We start from the raw sequence: 25,193 nt of genomic DNA, 5'->3' as shown, positions 1-25,193 counted from the left end.
GCTCAAGAAGATCTCAAAGCCCCAGAGCCTATAAATCTAAGTGATGAAGAAATAGCAATACTCTCAGACGCACAGTTTAAAACACTGGTGATCAGGATCCTCACAGAACTGGTTGATTATAGCCACAAATTAGGCAAACATATGAAGGTGAAACTAATTGAAATGAATGGAATTGCACAGGAAACCAATAGTGATGAAAAGGAAACTGGGACTCAAATCAATGGAGTGGACCAGAAGAAAGCAAATAATGGCCAAACAGAAAAGAGTGAAGAAGCAAGAATTCAAAAAAATGAGGAGAGGCTTAGGAACCTCCAGGATATCTTTAAACGCTCCAACATCCGAATTATAGGGATACCAGAAGGGGAAAAGGAACAGCCACCAGTGGAAAACTTATTTGAACAAATAATAAAGGAGAATTTCCCCAATCTGGCAAAGGAAATAGACTTCCAGGATATCCAGGAAGCTCAGAGAGTACCAAAGAAGTTGGACCCAAGAAGGAACACACCAAGGCACATCATCATTACATTAGCCAAGGTTAAAATGAAGGAGAGAATCCTAGAAGCAGCAAGAGGTAAGGGGACAGTCACCTACAAAGGAGTCCCCATCAGACTGTCAGCGGATTTCTCAAAAGAGACCTTACAGGCAAGAAGGGGCTGGAAAGAGGTATTCCAAGTCATGAAATCCAAAGACCTATAACCAAGATTGCTCTATTCAGCAAAACTTTCATTTAGAATGAAAGGACAGATAAAGTGCTTCTCAGATAAGATCAAATTCAAGGAGTTCATCATCACCAAGCCCTTATTATATGAAATGTTAAAAGGGACTTACCTAAGAAAAAGAAGTTTAAAAAACATGAACAGTGAAAGGACAACAAACTCACAGTTATTAACAACCACACCTAAAACAAAAGCAAACTAAAAGGAGAGCTAGATCAGGAGTGGAAACATAGAAATGAAGATCTCAAGGAGGGTTAGCAACAGGGGAGTGGGAGGAGGAGAAGCGGGGAGAAGGTACAGAAAATAAGTAGCATAGACAGTAGATAGAAAATAGATGGGGGGCAAGAATAGTATGGGAAATATAGAATCTAAAGAACTTAGGACACATGGTCATAAACTGAAGGGGGGTAATGGTGGGGACGGGGGGGGGTAGGGTGGAGGGGAATGAAGGAGGGGGAATAGAACAACTAACAGCATAATCAATAAAAAAATAAATTTAAAAAAAGCCTTAAATATAAGCCATGACACCATTAAAATCCTAGAGGAGAACATTGGCAGGAAAATCTCAGATATTTCATGCAGCAACATTTTTACTGATATGTCCCCTAGAGCAAGGGACATAAAGGAAAGAGTAAACAAATGGGATCTCATCAAAATAAAAAGCTTGTGCATGGCTAAAGAAAACAGTATTAAGACAAAAAAGAGAACCAACTGTTTGGGAAAACATATTTGCCAATGATACCTCAGACAAAGGTTTAATCTCCAAAATATACAAAGAACTTACACGACTTCACTCTAAGAAGACAAGCAACCCAATTAAAAAATGGGCAAAGGACTTGAACAGACACTTCTCCAAGTAAGACATACAGAGAATCCAGAGACACATGAAAAGATGCTCAATATCACTAGCTATCAGAGAGATGCAAATTAAAACCACAATGAGATACCACTTTACACCAGTCAGAATGGCCATCATAAACAAAGCAACAAACAACAAATGTTGGAGAGGTTGTGGGGAAAAGGGGTCCCTAGTTCACTGTTGGTGGGATTGCAGACTGGTACAACCACTATGGAAAATAGTATGGAATTTTCACAGAAAACTAAAAATGAATATGCCTTTTGACCCAGCAATTCCACTGTTAGGAGTATATCCTAAGAACCCTGAAACACCAATCCAAAAGAACCTATGCACCCCAATGTTCATAGCAGCACAATTTACAATAGCCAAGAGTTGGAAGCAAGCTAGGTGCCCATCAGTAAATGAATGGATCAAAAAACTATGGTACATTTACACAATGGAATTCTATGCAGCAGAAAGAAAGAAGGAGCTACTACCCTTTGCAACAGCATGGATGGAACTGGAAAGCATTATGCTGAGTGAAATAAAGCAGGTGTTAAAAGACAAATACCATATGATCTCACTTTTAACAGAAACCTGAACAACAAAACAAGCAAGCAAAATATAACCAAAGACACTGAAATACAGAACAGGCTGACAGGGACCAGAAGGGAGAGGGGAGAGAGGGGGGATGGGAGGGAGGTGGGGAGCACTGGGGGGGGGTGGGCTGGGATGGGAGTATAAGACAGAAAATTGTACTTGAACAATAATGAAATAATTTTTTTTTAAGTTATTATTTAAACCCCGACCAGTGTAGCTTATTTAATGGGTGTTGTCCTGCAGGCCGAAAGGTCACAGGTTCGATTCCTGGTCAGGGCACCTGCCTAGGTTGCAGGTTTGGTCTCCAGTTGGAGAGTGTACAGAAGGCAACCAATTGATGTTTCTCTCTGTCTTTCTCCCTCCCTTTCTCTCTCCCTAAAAAACCTTCTCTCCTTTCTTCTCTCTCTAAAAGCAATGAAAGTGTTCTGGGGTGAGGATTAAAAAAAAGTTATTTTTTGAAATCATGGTTGATCACAGACGGCTGTTTGTGATTTCCTGAACCAGGTTGTAGTGTTCAGGCATCAGGAAGAAAGGACAGGTCAGGAATATTGACTTTTTTGCATCTTGAACCTTTGACCCTTTCATGTGGACCTGTCCCAGGTAGGGAACAAATACCTGGGCTGTGGGCAGACAGAGCAGAAAAGGGTGAGTGTCTGTCCCTGGTCTAGCCAGAGGTGACCCAGGGGAATCAGACATACTTCAGAAACAGCCTCATCCCCCCAGTTCATGCCTTAGAATTTGGGAAGCCATTTGCTAAGTTTACGTTGCAATTCCTGGCTCCTGACTTCTGTTCTGGCCTTATTTTTCCTGTAACAACTAGGCCTTTTGCAAATACTAAACTATAACAGGTGCCATTAAACCTTATAGATGCCACACCTAGCTGCACACCAGAATCCCCCATTAAAAACTTCTGATTCCTGTCTGCCACCTGCTTATCAGATTTGAGTAAGCAAGTAGGAATCTGTATCTTTACCAAGCAACCTGGGTAATTCTTCCCAGGGCCAGTCCACTGCTGCTCCATAAACCAGCATTTGGGATCCATTCAGTTGTCCATCCCACCTGAGTTTCTTGGGAAGAGAGGAGGAGAGAGATCTTACAAGTGACTTGTGCCTTTTTCTTCCTCAATGTCAGGTGTCAGTGCTGCAGAATCAAGGTCGAGAGATGATGCTGGTAACCAGTGGAGCAGTAGCTTTTGGCAAGCAACGCTTGCGCCATGAGATCCTTCTGTCCCAGAGCGTGCGGCAGGCCCTACACTCGGGGCAGAACCAGCTGAAAGAGTTGGTGAGTGCTGCTTGCCCACCCCCTGTTCCAGGGGTCCTCAGGCACCTTTCCTCTCTCCCACCCACACCTTGTCTATTGGTGTGTTACAGGCAATTCCTGTCTTAGAAGCCCGAGCCTGTGCAGCCGCAGGGCAGAGTGGACTGATGGCCCTGTATGAAGCCATGTTTACCCAGTACAGCATCTGTGCTGCCCAGGTGAGAGGCTGGGGGTGATTCCCGTGGAGCAAGAAGACTGAGAAGGGCTCTGGAGCCAGACCACCAGGAGACAGTCTCGGCTTCACCACTTGCTGGTTGGGAGATCTGGAGAGTGTCTTTTAAGTCTCACATTTATGTGCTTCAGTGTCTTCATCTGAAGAACAAGGATAAGATCAGCCCGACTTCCAAGGGTTTTTCCTGAGCTTAATGAAAAAACATATGAAAAGCATTTAATACAGTGTCCGGTCCACAGTATGCTCTCAGTGTTAGCTCTGGTTGTTGTACTAACATTTCTTAGGGCACCCCAACTGCTAATGCTCCTGAAGACAGAAAATTTAGATGTCTTTATTTCATTAGCAACTCGGACTTCAGGTGGCTTGCTTCGGGTAGCACCTGGTTGCCTTATATAATAGATATCAAGCATTGAAGGTTGGAAGAAATGCTGTGGTTGGTTTTTCATTCATTCAGAAAATATTTTTGAACACCTATGGTGTAGCAAGAAATCTGTTAAGCATCGGGGATACTGTGGTAAACGAAACAGCCATGGTTCCCATATTCGTGGAACTTAGTTTTTAGTGGTTACCCCTGATCTAGAACCTTATTTCTATATTATTTCTTTTGTACCTAAATTTCCAGAATTTTTTTCAATTTTTTTTCATCAACTAAACAACTACACACTGACTAGACCTAAATATCACAAAACAACTGAATAGTCACTTTACAAAACAATAGTAAAAACCTAACTCCCCAAGTTATTATTTTTAAACTCCTTCGCTGCCTCTGGTCCATTTACACAGATGCTGTTTTACACAGGTGATGTTACATATGTGTCCTCTCAGGGTTTGCTCTTCCATTTCCTGTTGCTTTGTTTCCCCACCGTGTTCACAGTTGTTACTCAGTGACGTTCTGGTGTTATTCTAGAGTGTCCTTGAAAAAGTGAGCTGGAACAGAAAGGTGTGGACTTGTCCGCCTGTTTCCTGTGGCTGCAGACCCCTCTCTCTGTTAGTTTAGGTGTTTTTTCTGTCAGTATAAATGCAATGGAAGCCTCTGTATGTTCTCCTTTGACCCAGTCCTATTTCTGAGAGGACTAAACTTTTCTAAAAAGGAATTCATGATCTATCTATCCTTACAAAAATATGCCCCATTCCACTTTATCCAAAGCATCAACATTTTTACTCACCATCCCAGCAGCTAGTTCAGGGCCTGGCATTTCAGAGGTACCCAATGTATTTTCTTAAAAGATTTTATTTATTGATTTTTAGAGAGAAGGGAAGGGAAGGAGAAAGAGAGGGATAGAAACAGCAATGTGTGGTTGCCTCTCATGCGCCCCCTACTGGGGACCTGGCCCGCAATCCAGGCGTGTGGTCTGATGGGAAATCGAGCCAACAACCCTTTGGTTTGCAAGCTGGCACTCAATCCACTGAGCCACACCAGCCAGGGCCCAATGTATTTTTATCAAATGAGTGAGTGAATTATTTCCTTTAGACATGTTACCATTTTGTCTTCACCCACATTTTATATCATTCGGGCTGCTGTTACGTTAGTTACAGCCAGGCCCTAGTTCAGGGCATGGCCTTTTCCGCTATTTCAGTACCTTCCTTCTCGACCACCTGTTCCAACCATTCCTACTTCAGCCTGCCTTACACACGAGAACCCTTTTCCTTAAACATCAAAGGGTTTTCAGTGAAACATGTTCATCAGCTTCAGGGTTTGTTTCTATTTAGTTCTTGGCCCTCATCCCCATTTACCTTTCTCTCCTGCAAAACACTGCTGGCAACTTGGATTTGAGCAGGGAAGCAGGGCTGACTGCCAGCCCCACGCCCAGCTCTCCCCTCTCCCTCTGAGCTAAGTTACGCCAGTCCTTTCAGGGTGTGACTGAAGATGCACCTCCGTACACTACCTCTCAGATTAGTCCCACATGCTCAGTCAGACACAGCCTTGCTAACTGCGGTAGTGGCCGGCCACAGAGCAAGGACAGTGACGACACGGCCCCCTTGGCTTTATCTCATGCGCTTCCCAGTTGGGTAAACCACTCATTCCTTCCCTCGCCAGAGGTGCTGCAGCCAGACCCTGAAGCAGAGGCTGAGATACAAAGATATTTTAGAAACTAATGGCAGTCATTACTTTCCCCAGTATTGCTCTAAAGTCAGTACATTAATTTTCCTTATTTTGTAAATGGATGAGATTTGGTAGCTCTCAGAATTAAAGTATTTTTTTTTAAATCCTGAACATCATTAAATCTTCCAAGTGATTCTGACTTTCTCCCCATCTCTAGAAAAATTGGGTAAGCCTCCAAAGATGTGTGTTCCATTGAGATCTGTACTGGGTCTCAGAAGCCTGAAGATTAATTTCCCCAGGCTTAGCATCTCAGCATACTGTTCCTACTAGGAAGTTCATCATTTTTCTCCTTCCTGTGTTCTTGATCTATTTAAACCTTCTAGATTTTGGTGACCAATTTGGATTTCCATGATGAACAGAAGCGCCGGAACCTCAATGGGACACTTCATGAGCTCCTCCGAATGAACATCGTCCCCATTGTCAACACAAATGATGCTGTTGTCCCTCCAGCTGAGCCCAATAGTGACCTCCAGGGGGTAAATGTGGGTGAAGTATCCCTAATGGCCCAGCATGTTGGAGACACTAATGCTGCGCCTTGCTGCATGCACTAACACCGCAGGCTGGGCGCTGACGAGGTGGAGGAACTGGGAGAGGAGGTGGCATCTTGAGCAGTGGTACATAAACTCTCCTGGAGTCACAGGGTTTCATTCAGCGGGGTGAGAGGTGTGAGAGTGGTGTAAGACTAGAGATGGTGCTGTGCGCATGGCTTGTGCATGTCAGTGGCTAGAATGGTGCATGTTTGGAAAGGGGGGCTGCCAAGTAGGCCCGGTGTTTTGCAGACGGAATGGCCCTGCAAAACCTGTCATCTGTGTACTTGGTCATTAATTTTGTCTGCCAGAGCTTAGCTGACTACTTCTGCGAACTTCTCCTTGAACCGTATCGCTCGTTCACTTGTGACTTTTTATCTGCATTCTAGGTTATTAGTGTTAAAGATAATGACAGCCTGGCTGCTCGACTGGCCGTGGAAATGAAAACGGACCTCTTGATTATTCTTTCAGATGTAGAAGGTACAAAGCAATGCCTTTGCCTTTTATCCAGCCTTTGTTTTAAATACTACATGTGGAGCACTTGAAGTTGCCCTCTTTGTTTGAGTCCTTCGGATTTTCTTTTTTTACTATAGACCAACATTTTCTTTTTTTTAATATATTTTTTTATTTTATTGATTATGCCATTACATTTGTTCTATTTCCCCCCCTCCGTTCCCCTCCACCCTGCACACCCCTCCCCCACCATTCCCCCCCTTTAGTTCATGAACACGTGTTTGAAGTTCTTTAGATTCTATATTTCCCCTACTATTCTTACCCTCCCCCATCTATTTTTTATCTACTGTCTGTGCTACTTATTTTCTGTATCTTCTCCCCCCTTCTTCATCTCCCACTCCCTTGTTGCTAATCTTCCACGTGATCTTCATTTCTATGGTTCACTCCTGATCTAGCTGTCCTCTTAATTTGCTTTTGTTTTAGGTGTGGTTGATAACTGTGAGTTTCCTGTCCTTTCACTGTTCATCTTTTTTATCTCCTTTTTCTTAGATAAGTCCCTTTAACATTTCATATAATAAGGGCTTGGTGATGCTGAACTCCTTAAATTTGATCTTATCTGAGAAGCACTTTATCTGTCCTTCCATTCTAAATGAAAGCTTTGCTGAATAGAGCAATCTTGGTTGTAGGTCTTTGGTTTTCATGACTTGGAATACCTCTTTCCAGCCCCTTCTTTCCTGTAAGGTCTTTTGAGAAATCCGCTGACAGTCTGATGGGAACTCCTTTGTAGGTGACTGTCCCCTTAGCTCTTGCTGCTTCTAGGATTCTCTCCTTCATTTTAATCTTGGCTAATATAATTATGATGTGCCTTGGTGTGTTCCTTCTTGGGTCCAACTTCTTTGGTACTCTCTGAGCTTCCTGGACCAATATTTTCTGAGCTCTGCAGTCTGACAAAGGGTTTTTATGACTCAGAAGGGGGTAATCCTGGAGATGCAGTTTAAATGCTGAAAGGTTGTCATCTCTAGGCACTTTAGATTCGGTTTTTGTGGCAGCTTTATGGAGATAAAATTCACATACCATACCATACCATTCACCTATTTGAAGTTCAGTGTTCTTTAGTGTCCTCACACAGTGTTTCAACCCTCGTCACGATTCTGGAGCACTTGTATCACCACCGCAGGAACCCCATACCCGCCGGCAGTCACTCACCTCCCGCCAGCTCCAACCCAGCGCAACCTCTGATCTCCATTGTCTCTGTTGATTTGCCTGTTTCGGACATTTTACATAAATTGCCCTGGCTGGTGTAGCTCAGTGGATTGATCATGGGCCTGCAAACCAGACATTTTACATAAATGAAATCATATACTAATGCTGCTTTGAAGTTCATGGACAAGTTTTAGTGTGAACATCTTCTTAATTGTACCCAGGTGCAAAATTGTTGGATGGTGTGGTATAACTCTGCGTTTAGCCTTTGGAAGAAATGCCAGGCTGTTTTCCAAACCATGTTTACCATGTAACCATGGAAACCGTTTCCAGAACAGTATAAAGTGCACCGCTTTACATCTCCACTCACAGTGTGTGAGGGCACTTGTTTCCCCACATCCGTGCCAACGCTTACCTCTTGTTGTCTGCCTTTTAGATTATAGCTGTCCTAGTGCTATAAAGCGGTATATCATTGTGTTGATCACTTTCAGCTTTTCATGTAATTCCTGAGACAGATTATCTTAAATTGGAGCCACTGCAGAAAATCCAGGCCGTGTGGCCACCATGTCGAATGTGTTACTCTAGTCCTTTCTCCCTCCCCATGGAGGGGCCCCTCTTGGCTCCAGTTTGACTCTCCATTCACTTCCCACTTTCTTAACCTGTTCCCATGTACATTTTGACCCATAAGGAATCTGAGAGCCATGTCAAAAGTAGGCCCAACCTACAAGATCCCCAAAGTCCCCCGTTACCTTCCCAGGAGGTCAGAAAAATCTGGTTGGTTCCCAGCCCACACCCCAGGCAAGTTAACCTGGCCAGGCTTGTTCTCCAGTTTGCACTCCACCCATGAAAGGTCAGGGCAGGGGCCGAAGGGCAGAGAGAGGTGGATTGGTCAGTCTCCTGCCTGTGTGGAAGGTAGGAGATACCATCCTTACATGTCAGTGTCTCTGCCTGTGAAATGTCTGTTTGCTGTGTTTGTCATTTGTACATGTGAAATCTCAGGACAGGAGTGGCTAATTTGGGGTAAGAGTAAGCCACCCTGGAGAAGAAGTTTAATCAGCAGATTTTTAAATTAAGTTTCTACTGTGCTCAAATGCTGCTCTAGGTACTTGTGGATGTCAGTTTATTCAATCCTGGTAACAGCCCGGTAAAGTCAGTAGGGCAGCCCAGTTATTCAGATGAAGAAATAAAAAATTAAGTTCATATCAGTTAAATGGCGTATCCAAAGTCACATAGCTAGTTCTTGGTAGAAGGCAGTTTCTGATCTTACTCCTTCTGATTTAAAAATCTGCACTCTTCCCTCGGAAGGATGTGAGCCTGAGAGATCAGTGCGTAAAACCCAGTTTGAACTAGACTCCAGTGAACAGCTTTAATGTAGCCCCACACACCCAAACTGCCATACAGGTTTGTGCTCTTGCCTCTCTCCGTCATCCGCCAAGTGTTGATTTTTAGAACAGTGTCAGAATTGTGAATATCCTCTTGCTGGCTTTGAGGGGCTGCTGTAATGGAAAAAGAGTAGGCAGAGTACCAGAGTGTCAGGAACCTCTAGGTGTCTCTGGAGACACCTAGGTGAAGGTTTGGCTTAGAATAGTCCAGCCTTGCCCATCCGGTTGTATGAAACCAAAACAGCCTCAGAATCCCAGCCCGTGACCTCCGTGCACAGTATCTCTGGGAAGAACGGACCCTGAATCCTGGGAGCTGTGACGCGCTATGACGTGCTGCATCGCGGTGGACAGAGGTTGTGAGAGGTGACTCTTGCTGTCACTGCTGCGCGCTGACTTGTTCTGTGCTGACACCGATTTCCTCCCTCCCCTGAGCCCTGCTTCCCTAGAAAGGGTGTGCACAGCAGGGCTGTGGCAAAGCTTTGAAACAGGGCAGCAGAGGGGCATATTTCAGCACAAGAAGAGCAGTGAGCTAAAACCAGAAGCATCCCTGCCCCAGATGTCCTCAGCCGGTCTGCGACCAGGTGCTGTTCCTCCCTGCCTGTGTCCCCCTTGGGCCTAGATGCAACTCCCTTTCTTCAGGCCCCTCTTTCCCCCTCCAAGGCTCCAACTTGCTCAGAGTGAAGTTGTGACCATTTTTAATCTTGGATTGTATGCATACAACATTTCACGTAATTCTTTTGTCGCTCTGCTCAGTTATATAAGGGACACAGGCTTTGTGGTGATAAATCCAGACTGAATGCAAGAGCTGCATGCTCTTCTGCCGACTCAGCCTGACCTTCACAACAGCTCACTCGTCACATGGGTGGTATAATAGGGCTCTGTGAGAGTTCATGAGAACCGGTTTCACATCTCATCCTGCTGGGAAATAGTCACGTTAAGTAGTTGTGCCTGCTGCGGTCTTTCTGTAAAAGTCACTCATCTTTTTCAGTTCCATCCTTTGGTTCAGCATCATAAGTAGCCATAGCAGAGATGAGGGCAGCTTCTGGGTAGACTCTGGGTGGGGCTGATAAATTTTGTGCCAAGGATGTGGCCATGCCCTGGTGCTGTCAAACATTGACATTAAGCTTGGTGACAGATATGTAAGGTGAGTCCTCCTGGAGCTGCTTCTCAGTGTGGGTGGACGCCACTGGTCCCTCGCTGTCTTTTCTGGGTAGCACTGGTAGGACAGCAGAGTCCCTCCGGACAAGTTGGGTACACAGTGGTCGGCAGTGCCTGGGGGGCCCCTCTTGGAGGCACTGACTTCCGCTAAAGCCGGGTAATGAACCTTTGTTTACGTTTTAGGCCTCTTTGACAGCCCCCCAGGGTCAGACGATGCGAAGCTCATTGATATATTCTATCCTGGAGATCAGCAGTCTGTGACATTCGGAACCAAGTCGAGAGTGGGCATGGGGGGCATGGAAGCCAAGGTGAGACCTGGGGCCCACACTGCCTGTCACAGCTCAGAAACCAGAGCACTTCCTCGTCATTTTTACGTTCGCAGTTGTTTGCGGGCGAGTGGTTCACATGTGAGGCACATACACTCTCACATACTCGTATGTGCATATCGAAATACAGGCTTAATGCACACTGTGTACCAGTATTTAGTCATGTCTGTATATGTACTCTGTTCACCAGTATTATATAAAGAGTATATTTGTATTGTAAACTCCTTAAAGGCGAGGTCTGTGTAGTTTTCGTTATTCATAAATCCTCTAATGTTAATGAGTTCAAATATTTATTGATGAAATCTTGCAAAAATTCTTCTCTCCCATCAATTGTTCTAAGAAGTTATACCTGTAAGATACAGCATCACATAGCAGTGGCAGCGATGAGGACAAATGTAAAAGTTGTTTACAAGGCTAAAAGTGCTCAGCTCCAGACTCTGGTCACACACCAGACTGGACGGTTTGTTGAGGCGCAGTGTGGCAAGTGTGGAAGTTGTGAGTCCCAGTACAGTCTGAGCACAAAGGGTTCGATTGCTTCATCTCTAGGCAGCACAAGCCACAGTTGGGCTGGGTGTGCTTCCAGAGCTTCCAGAACATCCTCTGGGTACTTAAATTTCTCAGTGTCATATTGTGTTTTATGTCATTTTGCCAATGTAAAATGTGGACAACTGGACCCTGCAAAGGTCCGAATCCCATCTTTGGATCTGACCTCTCCTGCCAGGTGAAAGCGGCCCTCTGGGCTTTGCAAGGTGGCACTTCGGTGGTTATTGCCAACGGAACTCACCCAAAAGTGTCTGGGCATGTCATCACAGACATTGTAGAGGGAAAGAAAGTTGGCACCTTCTTTTCTGAAGTAAAGCCTGCGGGTGAGTAGTTCTCTGTGGAGTCCTGTGGTCTGTGGGTGGTAGCGAGCGATGCCATTGCCTCTGTGGAGCTGAAAGCCGAGCTCTCAGGCTGGGAACAGGGATTCCCAGAGCTGATGTGCTGGTGCTTTGAGACGTGGTGTTGTTTTGGACAGTTTGTAAGACTGGCTTTGGCTTTGCTTTATAAAATGTATCTCACCTGCCTAACTAGGCCTCCTAATTCTCTCTAAAATCACTAAGTTAAAGAATATAAGCAGCCCTGACCAGTGTGGCTCAGTGGTCATCCCATGAAACAAAAGGTTCAGTTCCCTGTCGGGGCGCATAGCTGGGTTGCGGGTTCAGTCCCTCCTGGGTGCCTGTGAGGGGCAGCTGATTGGTGTTCCTCTTGCACATCAATGTTTCTCTCCTTCTCTTTCTCTCTCCCTTCCTCGCTCTCTAAAATATATAAATAAAATCTTTAAAAAATGTATAAGCAACCATTTTCATCAAGAAACATTATGCAAGTTCCATGCTGGATGCCACATACCAGGAGACAGTGGAGGTGCACACACTGGGTGCGTGCTCTCGAGTGTTCACAGAGACAGACTTGTGTGTAGTCTACATTCAGAAATAGCAGCACGTTAAAAAACACAGGCCGGAGTGAAACCGAAAGGAACTCCAGAAGACATGAGTTACCTCATCTACCCCAGAAACAGGACAAGTTTCTTGTTTTTATGCCTGAGTCACTCTGGCATACCCTTTGCCATTTTAGTGGAGTGATTTCTGTGTGTGCAACAAGCATAACAGGACATCAAGTGCATGGTCTGCACGTGTGATGAGCCTGCGTATGAGCCAAGATGGTGACAGGGAACCAAGCTGACCACGATCTGAGATTTGCAAATGTGCTTGCAGGCCCTACGGTGGAGCAGCAGGGAGAAATGGCTCGATCTGGAGGGAGGACGTTGGCCACTCTGGAACCAGAGCAGGTAGTAACCCGATGGTTTTGTTCATTTTCAAAGTGAGTCATGCTGTGAGATTTAGGACAGGGCCGAGCCTGCTGTTCCCCCTTTACTCCTTGCGTCCCCCAGAGTTATCTGTCACCAGTCTGATTTGGGCGTGTCCTGCCTTTTGTCTTTTTTCTGAATTTTACTTTCCCTTTTGTCTTTCATGGGCTGAGACGTAGGGTAGCTTTCCACTACTCTGATGTTTTGACCAATGTGATGAATGTGAATATGACGAGACCAGGGAGGCTCCTTAGTCCTGCCACATACTGGGCCCGTAAATGTAGGAAAATTCCTTATCCTAATTATCTAACGGATCCATAAGGTAGAAGCTCCAGAGCCTGCCCCGAGACCCTAGCCCGGCCCTGTCCACAGTGAATCAGTCGCAGTAGCAGACACGATAAGGCTGGCAACTCGGGGAGGTCAGGGGAAGGCTGGGGCTGGCTGACTTCCCACGTCGTGTGTTGTTAAGGATGCATTTGAGAGTGATGTACATAGATTTCTTCTGAGGAGTACTGTGACTAAGAACGGAAAAGAGTGGAAAATAACTACAAGTAGAGAAAGGAGAGCAAAGGCACCGCCTAGCTCAGCTCCTCTCTCTGTTAAACCACTTCTACTCCTTCCGCCATCACCACACTGACTTCCGCGTTTCCCAGTCTGGGCGGGGAAGGGCAGGGTCTCCTCAAGCATCCAGGACTGGATTTCTCCCCCTTTGTCTGAATTCACTCAAGAAATAATTGTCAAAAAAGAAAAAACAGGTGCAAAAACTTAGCTGGGAAATGAACTATATACAACTAGTGATATTAAATGTGTGGGGATGTGTGTGTCATGCAGATTCAAAGTGCTAACTGTGTCATGGATAAATTGTATAATTTGTTATGCCCCCTTCCCTACCTTCCACCAAGGTTTGCTAATCGCAATAATCAGGAGTGGTAAAGAGGAAGAGGAGTAAGAAGAAGCAGGGGGAAGTTAACAGTGAGAGCGGAAGGAAAGAAAGAAAGGAGCAGTGTTGGGAAGTGAGTGAGAGGAAGCAAAAAGATTCCAGTCACCGGTCACCTTGGATTCGGGGGCGAGGCCTGGCATACTTAGAAGAGTAGGTTTAAAAGAGCGGTGTGCATCCTTTTTGGATTAATATGTTTGCTTGCTTAACATTTTACTTTTCCTCCTAGAGAGCAGAGATTATCCATCATCTGGCTGATCTGTTGACCGACCAGCGTGATGAGATCCTGTTAGCCAACAAAAAAGACTTGGAGGAGGCAGAGGGTAAATACCAGGCAATCTGAAGTCAGCATTAAGGAGGGTTCTATTTAATTCTTGTATCATAGGCTACCTAAAGTCAAGATTGTTGTGGAAGAAATTGTATATTATGCATCCTGTTTATTGAGGGTTGGTGGTTAGTGTTCACTAGGCTCTCACACAATACACACTACTTCCACCCCCTTCCCCTGATATTCTAGCACAGCCCCCCAGAGGGCTTTTTCTATTATGGCAACTTCCAGACAAAAAAGAAGATCGAGGACCTCACTGTTGTAAGCATTCAGCTGACGGCAGCTGACATTTCTGGAGCCTTTTCTGTGTTGCCGGGCATCGTGCCAAGAGCTTAACAGACACAATCTTATTTTATCTGTACAATGTGGTGCCTGTGAGGTAGCTGCTATTTATTATCCCGATTTTAGAGAGGAGAAAACCGAAGCATAGAGAAGTGGTCACGTGCCTACAACCATGTGGCCTGTCACAGGTCTGGGATTCAAACCCAGACGGACTGTGCCTGTGAAATAGTCATAGAACGGCTTATATCTCGCAGAGAATTAGCCCATGTGGGGTCTGCCCAGAGTCAGCAACAGGGGCCGGCCAGAACACCCTCGGGGGGGCCCGTGGTAGAGCAGGTGAGGTGGCCGAGCTCGCTCTGCAGACAACCGACTGTGGAGAGCCCGGTAGGTGCTCACTCTCCCCTTTCCTCATCCTCTGCCTTTGGCACCCTATGATAATGGGGGTTGATTTTATGGGGTTTTTAATTTTCTTTTCTCTTGAATAAGTGTGCCTTAAACAGCCACATTAATATTCTTCCCTTCAAAGAAACCCAAGGCTCATCAACATTATTTTCATTCCTTAAAATATGTTTGAGCCATTGCTTTGGTACTTCCTTTAGAGTTTACTGGTCTTTTGAAGTTTTGCGGTATTGGAAAGTCCTAAAATAAACTCTCAAAAATGGAAGAAATGAAGAGATCTTATGCAGTTCTTTATAATCTAAAGTGAAAGAATTAGGACCTGCAGAGGTTAACGTTGTTTTTCAAGGTTGCACGACTAGCAGTCGGCAGGACTCTGACTCCTGGCCGCAGTTTTCTCTGGAAGTTCACGAGGACGCACAGTGGCGTAGGAGGAGAGTCCTGGGTCTCCGTGAACACGGTGATCCCCTTTGACTCAAGAAGCTGTTCCAGGAAATTTACCCTAGAAAATATTGTAGGAGGAGAAAACAGGCTTGCCAGTAAAGACTTCTAGAGCAGGATTATTCATCACACTATAAACTGGAAATAGCCTGAGTACCAAATAATGTAAGTGTGGTTAATGCATTAATCTGTATCAACTCAGTGGAATTCTTACTAGGAATTAAACAACTATTTCAAGATGGAAAATGTGTGTGCATTGTAAGGTGAAAAACTAGAGTGTAACATTTAACGTGCGCTATAATTAAAACTTGGTTTTTAGCACAGGGGGAAATGCGAAGAAAATTAATATTGATATAATTAAATAATATTGATATTGTTTGATAGAATGATGGTTTAATATTTTTTCTTAATATGAGGTTGGTTTCTCCCCTCCAAAGTTGAGATCTTTTTATTACCTAGGTGGGTGTGGCTATAAAAAAGAATGGAGTGATTTTCATAATCTCATCTCAACATTAACCACAGTAATGATTTGTGATGTGTGATTTCATGTGGTTTTCCTGAGATATATATGTACATGCATATATTTGAATATGTGTCAGTATAGAGAATTGTTCCATGCATACTGTTGTATTTAAATTTAAAGAAAATTTTATACGTGAACTTACAATTCCATTTAAATTTTTATTTCAAAAAAATCTTTATTGCGTCTGATTAGGAAATCATTCATTGTAAAAGGTTAAAATCATGCAGCAACATGGACAGTGATCATTACTGTTCTTACGTCTTCCAGACATGCATACGTAAAACATGTGATGAATAGGGGCCCATCACACATGCTGTTCTGTAGTTTTCCTTTCTCACAAACTGTGTTTCGCACAGCTTAATAACTGCATTGTAGCCCGTTGTCTGAATTTACAGGTGGAATCCAGTTCCACACTGTTACAAAAGTGGTGCGGTGAGATCCTCCTTACTTGCGAGTTACTCATGCAAATGTCGGTTTCTGGAACTGAGCTTGCTGAGCTCTCCATACCTGTACGTGCTGACGCACACCGCCACACCGGGGAAGCTGTGTGCAGGGCGTGTCCCCGTCTTGCCGGGACCCGGTAAATCCCACGTCCCTGCCTGACACAGCAGGGCAGGTTCAGTGGACGTGCAGCCCGCCCACACCCGCTGTTTGTCCTGTGCTCCTCACACCTCTCCAGGGAGACTGGCAACGCCCCTGCTGAAACGCCTGAGCCTCTCCACGTCTAAACTGAACAGCCTGGCCATCGGTCTGCGGCAGATCGCTGCCTCTTCACAGGACAGCGTGGGGCGCGTTTTGCGCCGGACCCGGATCGCCAAAAACTTGGAACTGGAACAAGTGACTGTCCCAATCGGAGTTCTGCTGGTCATCTTTGAGTCTCGCCCTGACTGTCTACCTCAGGTAAGTGACTGACGCCAAAATAAATCTCCTAAAGATTCTTTTTTTTTAAGTGAGAAAGTTTTATCTTTTTCCCCCCCAAAGATAATTTTTGAGGCTTTATTCTCAGGTTGTTCTTAAGGTAACGTATATTACTGATTCTTCCAGTAATTCTAAAGTAGGTATTTATATGTCTATTTTACACTTGAAGAAACTGAAGTTTATAAATGTTATTACTATGAAATGTACAAGTGCGGGTGTGGGCCGTGAGCCCCGACGAACCGCACCGGGGCATGGGAGCACACTGCCCAACATCGGAGCTCGCCGGGCTCTTCGTTCCCTGACCAGAGTCCCTGCCAGCCTCCTGCAGGGTCTTTCATCTCCTAGCTGGTTTTACCCATGTGAAAAAGGCCCCTTTATTATCAGTGTCACAGGTGGCTTCCTGTAGGTGCATCTCTTAGAAAAAGGATGTCCAGTAGTGGTGGAAACTAAAATACAGTCCTCTTTCAGGAACCTGGCGTATCACAGGCCAGTGTTGACAAACCCTGTGTGAAATGGTTTGCCAAGCAGCCATGCTCTTGTTGCCCTAAACTTTCTCCCAGAGATCTGGGACCATTCTCCCCCTGGACTACGACACCGGCTCTTTCTTTGCACTAGCCATGAAGTCTGAAAGAGTCTATCTGAAAAACGAACAACCTGCACTCTTTGCTGTAGGGCCTAAGTGACCAAGTCCAGAGCGCTCCGTGGAGGGTACTCCCTGACGTGACCTAATACCAGCCTGTTCTCCATGGGGCTCCCATACCCTCTACCCTTCTGACCCATCTCTCAGAGGTGCCCCAGGGGGCACTGCAGAACCCCCTCTGCTGATAGACATGGGTCCTGAGTCTTCTCCGTGCAGGCTGTGTCCATGGAGTTTCTCTGCCACCTGTTATCCACTAGCTGGCACTGCACAGAGTTTTTTTTAGCCAGCTGCAGCTCCTCACTTAGGGTCGTAACCTTGGATGGCATCACAGAATGCTTAAATCCTAAAAGTTTTATGGGAATTCAGTATGTTTGGGTATTTATCTGGAGAAAGTTTACATACTTTAATAAGGGGTTTATGAGCAGCAAAAAAAAAAAACCCAACAAGATAAGAGCCACTAATCTAGAGATTAACATATTCAGGTAAGGTTTTTATTAAGGAAAGTGTCTTTCATCATTATTTAACAAAAATGGGATGCTTTTCATTTACCCTGGGAGCATTCAGAAAGTCCAGCTTCAGGCCTTGGACGATCGGGGCAGTGAGGTTTGTTCTGCGCCCCAGGAGGGTGACTGATCCTCCCCCTGCATAGCCTGCTCCTCTCCCCAGGGCCTCTGCCTGAGCCATCCAGGCTGGTGGGAGCTCTGGGCCTCTCAGGGCTCTCAGCACCAGGGGATTAGAGCCCTCAGTGATTACAGAGTCAGAGGGAGATGTGGCCAAAAATGCCGCCCAGCCTCTGCTTAAGTCAGGCGGAGCAAGCACTGAGGCAGGGGGCCGCAGAGTCCTCGTCCTCCACTGCGGCCACAGCAGGGAGGGGGCCATGTGACCCTGGCCACCTAACTCAGGTTACTTTGCTGATGGGCTGAGGAAGGCTTACAGTTTAGTTCCTAAGGCCTGGGTTGTTCGGCTCCTTCAGGGTTCCTGGCCATGCCACTTAGAAGCTAGTGACCTTGGGGAGTCACCAGCCTCTCTGGTCTTCAGTGTCCCTATCTGTAAAGCCAGAGAGATAAGACAGGCATTTGATTCACTGGAATGTTGTGAAGATGAAACCGAATAGGCCTTTAAAAGCGATTAACTCAGTGCTTGGCACAGAAGAAGTACCCAGTGCTGACGTTACTGTTGCTCTTGCTTTTCCCTTGGTTCACTGCTCTCCCCTTCGGTCTCCAGGTGGCAGCCTTGGCTATTGCAAGTGGTAATGGCTTGTTACTCAAAGGAGGGAAGGAGGCCGCACACAGCAACCGGATTCTTCACCTGCTGACCCAGGAGGCCCTCTCGATGCATGGAGTCAAGGAGGCAGTACAGCTGGTAGGTCCCTGAGAAGGATGCAAGTTGGACCCAGAGGGGCCAGGTCAGGCCTTGGGGTATATGAAGCAAAACTTAGCTGTGGAAGTCCCGGCCACCAGCAGGCTCCATTGATGTGGCAGCAGGTCCTGTGCGTCCTCCGACATTGGACAATGCCTGGGTCTTCTGTGGCTTAGGAAGACCACTCTCACACAGCTGTGTCCTCGCACTGTTGATTTATAAGGATGCCTGTTAGCCCTTCATTCTTTAGGTCGAGGGGCAACAGGAATACCAGACTGAGAGTATGAGGCCTGGATTCTGCTCACTGGCAGAGTGACTGAGGCCAAGTCAGATGAGACAAATTTTATGAAAGTTTGTCATAAACCATCATGGAGGGTGTAAGAATTAGGTCATGCTGCATCGTTGTTGTTGTTATTGTTACTATAATCATCATTTTAACCAGTCTCTGATACTCCTCAGCTGTCAACTGTAGTTTCTGAACCAAATAGTAAGAGTTACAATTTATTGAGCATGTACTACAGTCAAGGCACTATACTTCCTTGTCTCACCTGATCCTCTCAACAACTCTGTGAGAAAATATCTGTTTCTACGTATTTTATAGATGGAAAAAAAAACAGTCTCAGAGTTCAGTAACTCATCCCAAATCACACAGCCTGTAGCAGAGTTTAGATTTGGACTTAGGCTGGCTCCAAATCCTCTTCTTCCGGTGAGGCCCACTCGCACCACGTTCCAGGATCCTTCTGGCTGCTGGGGGAAGGTCTACAAACCTATTGCATTTCATGCTCACCGATGCGAATCTGGGCTTTTCTTACGGTAGTGTAGTGGGTGGAAAGAGCACAGGTTTTAGGGATTTAAACCACAGCTCTGCCACATCCTAGTTTCTCCCCCTCTTCCTATTAATGTACAATACATATAGTCGGTGCACAGATCTAATGTGGTTTTGTCTGTCTGCATGTACACATGTACATAACCACTAGCCATGCCAAGATAGAGAACATTTCCAACACCCCAGAGGCCCCTGCGCCCTTCCCGATCAGCGCACCCCATTACCACCAGCAGGGAGCCACTGTTTTACTTCTTTCACATGTTTTGCCTGTTCTTGAACTTCGTATAATAGAGTCATACCAAATGCACTCTTTTATGTTGAATTTCTTTTGTTCATCATCATGTCCATGAGATCCATCCACATCGTTGAACCTGCCAGTAGATTTCTCTGTCACCGCCGTGTAGTATTTTATTTGTATGCATGTACTACAGCCCATCCTTTCTTCTGTTGACAAACATTTGGGTTGTTTCCACTTTTGGACTATGCAGATTACAGTTGCTGTGAACATTTTTGTACGTGTAAATTTGTATTTCTGTTGTAAGTAACATGACCACTAAAGGGAAAATCAAAAATCAAGACAGAAAGTTGCCCACGATCTCACTGTCCTAACACAGCACCTTGGTCGGTCCGGCCAGCCTCCCAGGGCTGAGGCTGTCGGTGATGGGAGGAGCTACAGCTCCCCAGCAAGACCCAGCCTGTCACCCAGGCTTTGGCTGGGGAACCAGCAAAGCAGCCACTTTCTCCTGAGATGCTCATCGCCTGACGTAATTGGTACCTCCACCTTCCAGAGGGCGCACTTTGTAACACCTCTCCTGGAAGGTTAAAAATTATCTGCCCTGTGGGTAGCTAGTTGTGTCCTAGCCCCGTCTTCCCTACTCAGCTCATCTGTCAGAGGGCAGAGACCGCATCCCACATGTTTTTTTGCTGGACAGCATCAATTCCCATGGTCGGGACCTAATCTTGTTCTGGAGCGATTTTTCACAGTGCCCGAGGTAGTTATGAGAAGGTGCAGGTATTTGCCTGTAACGGGGATATTGCTACTTCTTAGATCTCATGGGGCTAGGAGACACCCTCTTTATCTTTTCATTCTCTCTGCCTTCAGGTGAACACCAGAGAAGAGGTGGAAGATCTTTGCCGACTAGACAAAATCATAGATCTAATCATCCCACGTGGCTCTTCCCAGCTGGTCAGAGACATCCAGAAAGCCTCGAAGGGGATCCCAGTGATGGGGCACAGTGAGGGGATCTGCCACATGTACGTGGATTCCGAGGCCAGTGTCGATAAAGCCTCCAGACTAGGTGAGCTGGATGGGGTCCCCTGTCGCACAGGTGAAACATCCGTCAAATCCTCTGTGGCTCTGGGTCGCGTTAATAGAAACAATTCTTTGTCCTCCTTCTTTAGTCAGAGACTCCAAATGTGAATATCCAGCTGCCTGTAACGCTTTGGAGACTCTTTTAATCCACCGAGACCTGCTGAGAACACCCCTGTTTGACCAGATCATTGACATGCTGAGAGTGGAGCAGGTAAGACAAGTCTCACGGGATTCATACATCACTTTCTGCCTTCTGCGTGGAGACTGCGAGGCCTGTGGGAGTAGACCAGGAGCACCTGCCATACCACGTAAGGCATTCAAGGAGCACTATTTTTTAGCATCTGCTGTGTAGAAAGCCCTGTGCCAAGTACACAGAGATGAGTAAGACATGAAGACATGGCCTCTGCCTTCTGACAGTCTAGTAGACAGAAGAACCCGCCCATAAACAGCTCTGTTACAGAGTGGGACGTGTTGACTGCTGAGAGGGTTCAAAGACGGGACAGATCACGTGGCAGCCTTTGTTCTGATGCATAGGGCACAGTTCGTGGCTGAACACATGCCTGTTGGGATTTGATTTGAAAAGATGTGCAGAGATGTTCCCAAACCGAAAATGTATTGCATCTACCCTTCCCCAGATATCTTCCATTACCAATATTAATGTAGTTAATACAGTGATAGTGGGGAGTCAGCAATGTGTATATCCTCTTTTTCTGGGATTATTTTCATACCACATTATGAGGGTTCTAAACAGCTGGTGCCAGTAAATTTCCAACATAAACGTATGCTCCATTTAAATTCCTAATTGCGACAAAATAGATGCTTTCCAGACACACTTGGACATTCTTAAGTTTTTTGTCAGAATGAATTTTAAGCTTTGATGCCTGCTGTCATGGCGCCCTTTCAGAATTCTGTGAACTAGCCCAGCAGTAGAGAAAGTGACCACTGGCCTTGGTCACTTTGTGTCTCTCCCCTTCCATCTTTTTGCTGTAAAGGAAGGCTCCAGTGAGTTTATAAATGTGGCATGGACCCAGTGAGAACTTGAAGGATTGTTTTGAAAATGAAAATGCACCCCACAAATTAAAGGAAGTTAGATCACATGCTCACTTGATTTGGGGCCTTATTTTATGCTAGTGGCCTGTGTAATCGGGTACCCGTGTGTGCCAGGCACACTGGATGGACAGGAGGAAAGCACTCCTTTTGCCAAGAATAAAACCCCCAGTCTTGATTCACACAAACCCACGATGTCCTCAGGGTTCCCCACGAGTGCCTTGAAATGCCTCGGATCACCAGGAGCCAATAAGCACACTTCATGCAGCACCGCTGCATTTCAGCAAGTAAACCAGCAGGGTGGCTTGCACAGAGCTGGACTCAAGATGGGGTTTCAGTCCCTGAGGAACATGGTTGGACTCCAGGCCTGGAGGAAGTGGGTCTCAGATAGGAAACCACACGGGGCCTCGGTAGCACAAGGACAGGACAGACCTCTCTTGTTGTAAGTTGAACTGAGCAAGAGCGCGGTCCCAGAGAATCAAGGCATAAACCCTACCTGGGAGGTCTCTGTGAACAAGGCTTATGCGGAATCAGGCCTCTGAGTGGGTCCTCAGTAACCAGCCTCAGAATCCTTTAACTCCTCCCGGCGAGAGGAGAAGCAGCCTCTGTGGCTGGAGCTGAGCTGAACTGAGGTGGGGCCTGACTCACAAAGTTGGAACTCTTAGCAAGTAGCCACAGTTTGATGTGGTTGCCAGCCAAGTCCCGTGCCTCTGAAGCACACCCAGGACTTCTCCAGGGTGCAAGGGATAGAAGTGTGCACATGGTATGTCCCCTTCTGTGAGCCCGGTGTCCGGGTCCCATATGCAGGGAATGGGGTTTTTACAGTCAGGCGAGTTCATGTTAATGAAATGCCAGCAGTCAGGGGCTTATGTGGCTAACCCATGAAATGCCTTACACTTTTTAAAAAATTTCACCCAAAGATACATGTATTGATTCTGGAGAGAGAGAAATGTTGATCGGCTGCCTCCCACATGCACCCTGACCAGGGACTGAACCCACAACCCAGGCATGTGCCCTGACTGGGAATTGAACCTGTGACCTTTTGATTTAGGTGATGATGCTCCATCTAACTGAGCCACACCAGCCAGGGCTACCTTGCACATTTTTAGTGTTCAGAGTCTTCCTGCTTAAATCCCTGCTCCAGTTTTGCTGAAGGCCCGTTGCTGGCCTGTGGCCAGTCAGCATTTTCAAAAGTAAGCTGCTTTTAAAAGGAGGACTGGGTTAGCTCTCCGGGCCGCAGGAACCTCGGGCCTATCATCTGCAGGCTCATCCTGCTGTCTGGTCCTGGAGGAGGAGGAGGTGTGTGCTTGTTCGCTTGTGTTTCTGTTGTTGCCCCTGGCCTTCCTCTGTTCCAGGTGAAAATTCACGCAGGCCCCAAGTTCGCCTCCTATCTGACCTTCAGCCCCTCTGAAGTGAAGTCCCTCCGGACTGAGTACGGGGACCTGGAATTGTGCATTGAAGTGGTGGACAGCGTCCAGGATGCCATCGACCACATCCACAAGTACGGCAGCTCCCACACGGATGTCATCATCACAGAGAATGGTCAGTATGCAAGTGCTTCGAGCATATGGTGTCTGCTCCTTCCGCCTCAGTCTCTGAGGTGGTTCTGCTGCTCTCAGTCCCTCGCGGCCTGCGGGAAAACATAATCTGAACAGACTGATGGTGATGCCTGCTGTCGGCCGCATTTGCTGGTTTGCCAAGTGCTTTCACATCTGTTACCTCATTACGCTGTGACAGTGGTCCCACGGGGGGAGGCAGGGAAGAGAAGATTAGCTCCACTTTAACAATGACTGCCGCGTTACAGGCGTTATTATTTAATCCACACAGCAGCCCTTCCAGGTTTTTGGAATACACCCATTTCATAGCTGAAGAAACTGAGGTTCAGGAGATTAAGGGCAGAACCAACTCCACAGTCATCCATTCCCTCCACAGACATGTATGTGTTTTAAGACATGCCTGGGTGTCAGGCCGTGAGGCCCAGTGAGTGATGCAGGAAGCCAGGATGGCCGCCTCCGGGAACTGACCGTCAGTTTGTCAGGGAATCACAGCAGCACCAATAACAACGGCTAACATTTACGGAGCTCTTACCCGTGTGCCGGACTGTGACGCGTGTGCCGTGGGTATCAGTTCAGCTCATCCCCTCCACCACCCTGGGAGCCAGCTAGGTCATGTTGTCAGTCCCCATTTTACTGAGGCACAGAGAGGTTCAGAAACCTGCCCGTGGTCACCGAGCTAGTGGATGTGAACTTAGGGTTCAAAGGTAAGCATTCTGGCCCCAGAGCCTATAAATAAGCAGTGTAGACAGGCCGCTGCTGCATTGAGGGGATGTGTGCCGTGGGAGATCTGGGCTCCAACCCAGGCAACTACTCTCTCCACAGAAGGGACCGATGAAGCTCATTTGCCTTCTTCCTCTTTGTATTTGTCACAAATCTTGATGTTTAACATGTGGGGAAGCTCCACAGGGGCCTGGACCCTACCCCAGTGAGTCACTGGTGCGTGGCTGGAAGCAGGGGCATTTTCTGTGGGTCCTCCTGACTCAGTTTCTTCTGTTTATGCTGCAGAGAAAACAGCAGAGTTCTTTCTCCAGCATGTAGATAGCGCCTGTGTATTCTGGAACGCCAGCACTCGCTTCTCCGATGGCTACCGCTTCGGACTGGGTAAGAAAGACTGGTCGTGGGAGAAAGCCTTCCCTGTGCACCACTGTGTGGTCCACGGAGCGTGGTGAGGGTGGAGGAGACACCTCTCCTTTATGGTCACATGCTTGGTCCAGGTGATAGAGACAGAGTTGGGGCGGGGGTACAGGAGAGAAAGTAACTGGTAGAAGTCCTGTGCTCTGAGCATTTCATACATTAAGAAGACAGTGCTTGTATTTTCTTTTTTGTGCATGGGGAAAGTGAGAATCAAAGAAGTGAAGTAGCTTGTACAGTCTCATAACCCAAAGCCGGGATCCCTCCCACCACGGCCTGGCTCCATACACAGGTTGTGACAGGTGTGTCTGCCAGGGTCTTTGAGAGCACTTAGGTGGCAGACGTACTTCTTTAAAAGGACACAGCCAGGCTACGTCAGCACTAAGAACTCCCCGTGCAGACAGGACAAAAGCAGTGTTAGTGTCTGTGCCGGGCTTACGTGTCGGCCTCAAAAACAGCTAAGCCCAGAGGTGCAAGGCTTACTTCTGCAGCAGACTGAACTGAAAAGCTTCAGAAAGACACCCTTCTCCCCTTCCATCATTAACAATAAAACCTCCATCCCCAGGAGTACAGGGATTTTTCAGACTCTCTGTGGTTTTCAGGGGCACCATTATACAAAGCCCCAATAAAGGCATTTATGACACATTTGAGAAGTATTTCAACCACTTGAAACCTTTTAATCCCTCTGAACTTTTGAGTAGGTGATCTGGCCAGAGAAATAGTTCTTATAGCATCATTAAAGGTTATTAAAGGGAATTTTACTCAGTTATTTTTAGTTGGTAGACACTTTATTTTTAATTCCCTGTTTCCATTATGTAGGGGTTTTGATTTCATTATTATATCACTTGCACTGGACTT

The 25,193-nt window shown here is 46.4% G+C and overlaps 1 protein-coding gene across 4 annotated transcripts in view; it reads left to right on the top strand.

Moving 5' to 3' along the window:
• The window catches only part of ALDH18A1 (aldehyde dehydrogenase 18 family member A1), a 42,319-nt gene that overhangs the window by 14,694 nt on the left and 2,432 nt on the right, over window positions 1-25,193 (top strand). For 3 of the 4 annotated variants that reach the window (XM_053662446.1, XM_037138897.2, XM_037138896.2), the window contains 14 exons: window positions 3,286-3,435; window positions 3,525-3,629; window positions 6,071-6,229; window positions 6,664-6,754; window positions 10,651-10,775; window positions 11,515-11,659; window positions 12,548-12,621; window positions 13,806-13,899; window positions 16,226-16,446; window positions 18,329-18,466; window positions 20,392-20,587; window positions 20,691-20,812; window positions 23,004-23,190; window positions 24,210-24,305. In XM_053662446.1, the coding sequence (XP_053518421.1) occupies window positions 3,286-3,435; window positions 3,525-3,629; window positions 6,071-6,229; window positions 6,664-6,754; window positions 10,651-10,775; window positions 11,515-11,659; window positions 12,548-12,621; window positions 13,806-13,899; window positions 16,226-16,446; window positions 18,329-18,466; window positions 20,392-20,587; window positions 20,691-20,812; window positions 23,004-23,190; window positions 24,210-24,305 (1,903 nt within the window). The remainder of the gene's footprint in view (window positions 1-3,285; window positions 3,436-3,524; window positions 3,630-6,070; window positions 6,230-6,663; window positions 6,755-10,650; window positions 10,776-11,514; window positions 11,660-12,547; window positions 12,622-13,805; window positions 13,900-16,225; window positions 16,447-18,328; window positions 18,467-20,391; window positions 20,588-20,690; window positions 20,813-23,003; window positions 23,191-24,209; window positions 24,306-25,193) is intronic. The other variant, XM_037138898.2, reaches the window with a different exon arrangement.

This window comes from Artibeus jamaicensis, unplaced genomic scaffold (genome assembly GCF_021234435.1).
Source record: "Artibeus jamaicensis isolate MK-2021 breed Jamaican fruit bat unplaced genomic scaffold, CSHL_Jam_final contig_252, whole genome shotgun sequence".
NCBI classification, from domain to species: domain Eukaryota; kingdom Metazoa; phylum Chordata; class Mammalia; order Chiroptera; family Phyllostomidae; genus Artibeus; species Artibeus jamaicensis.
This window is presented reverse-complemented; position numbering and strand designations above follow the sequence as displayed.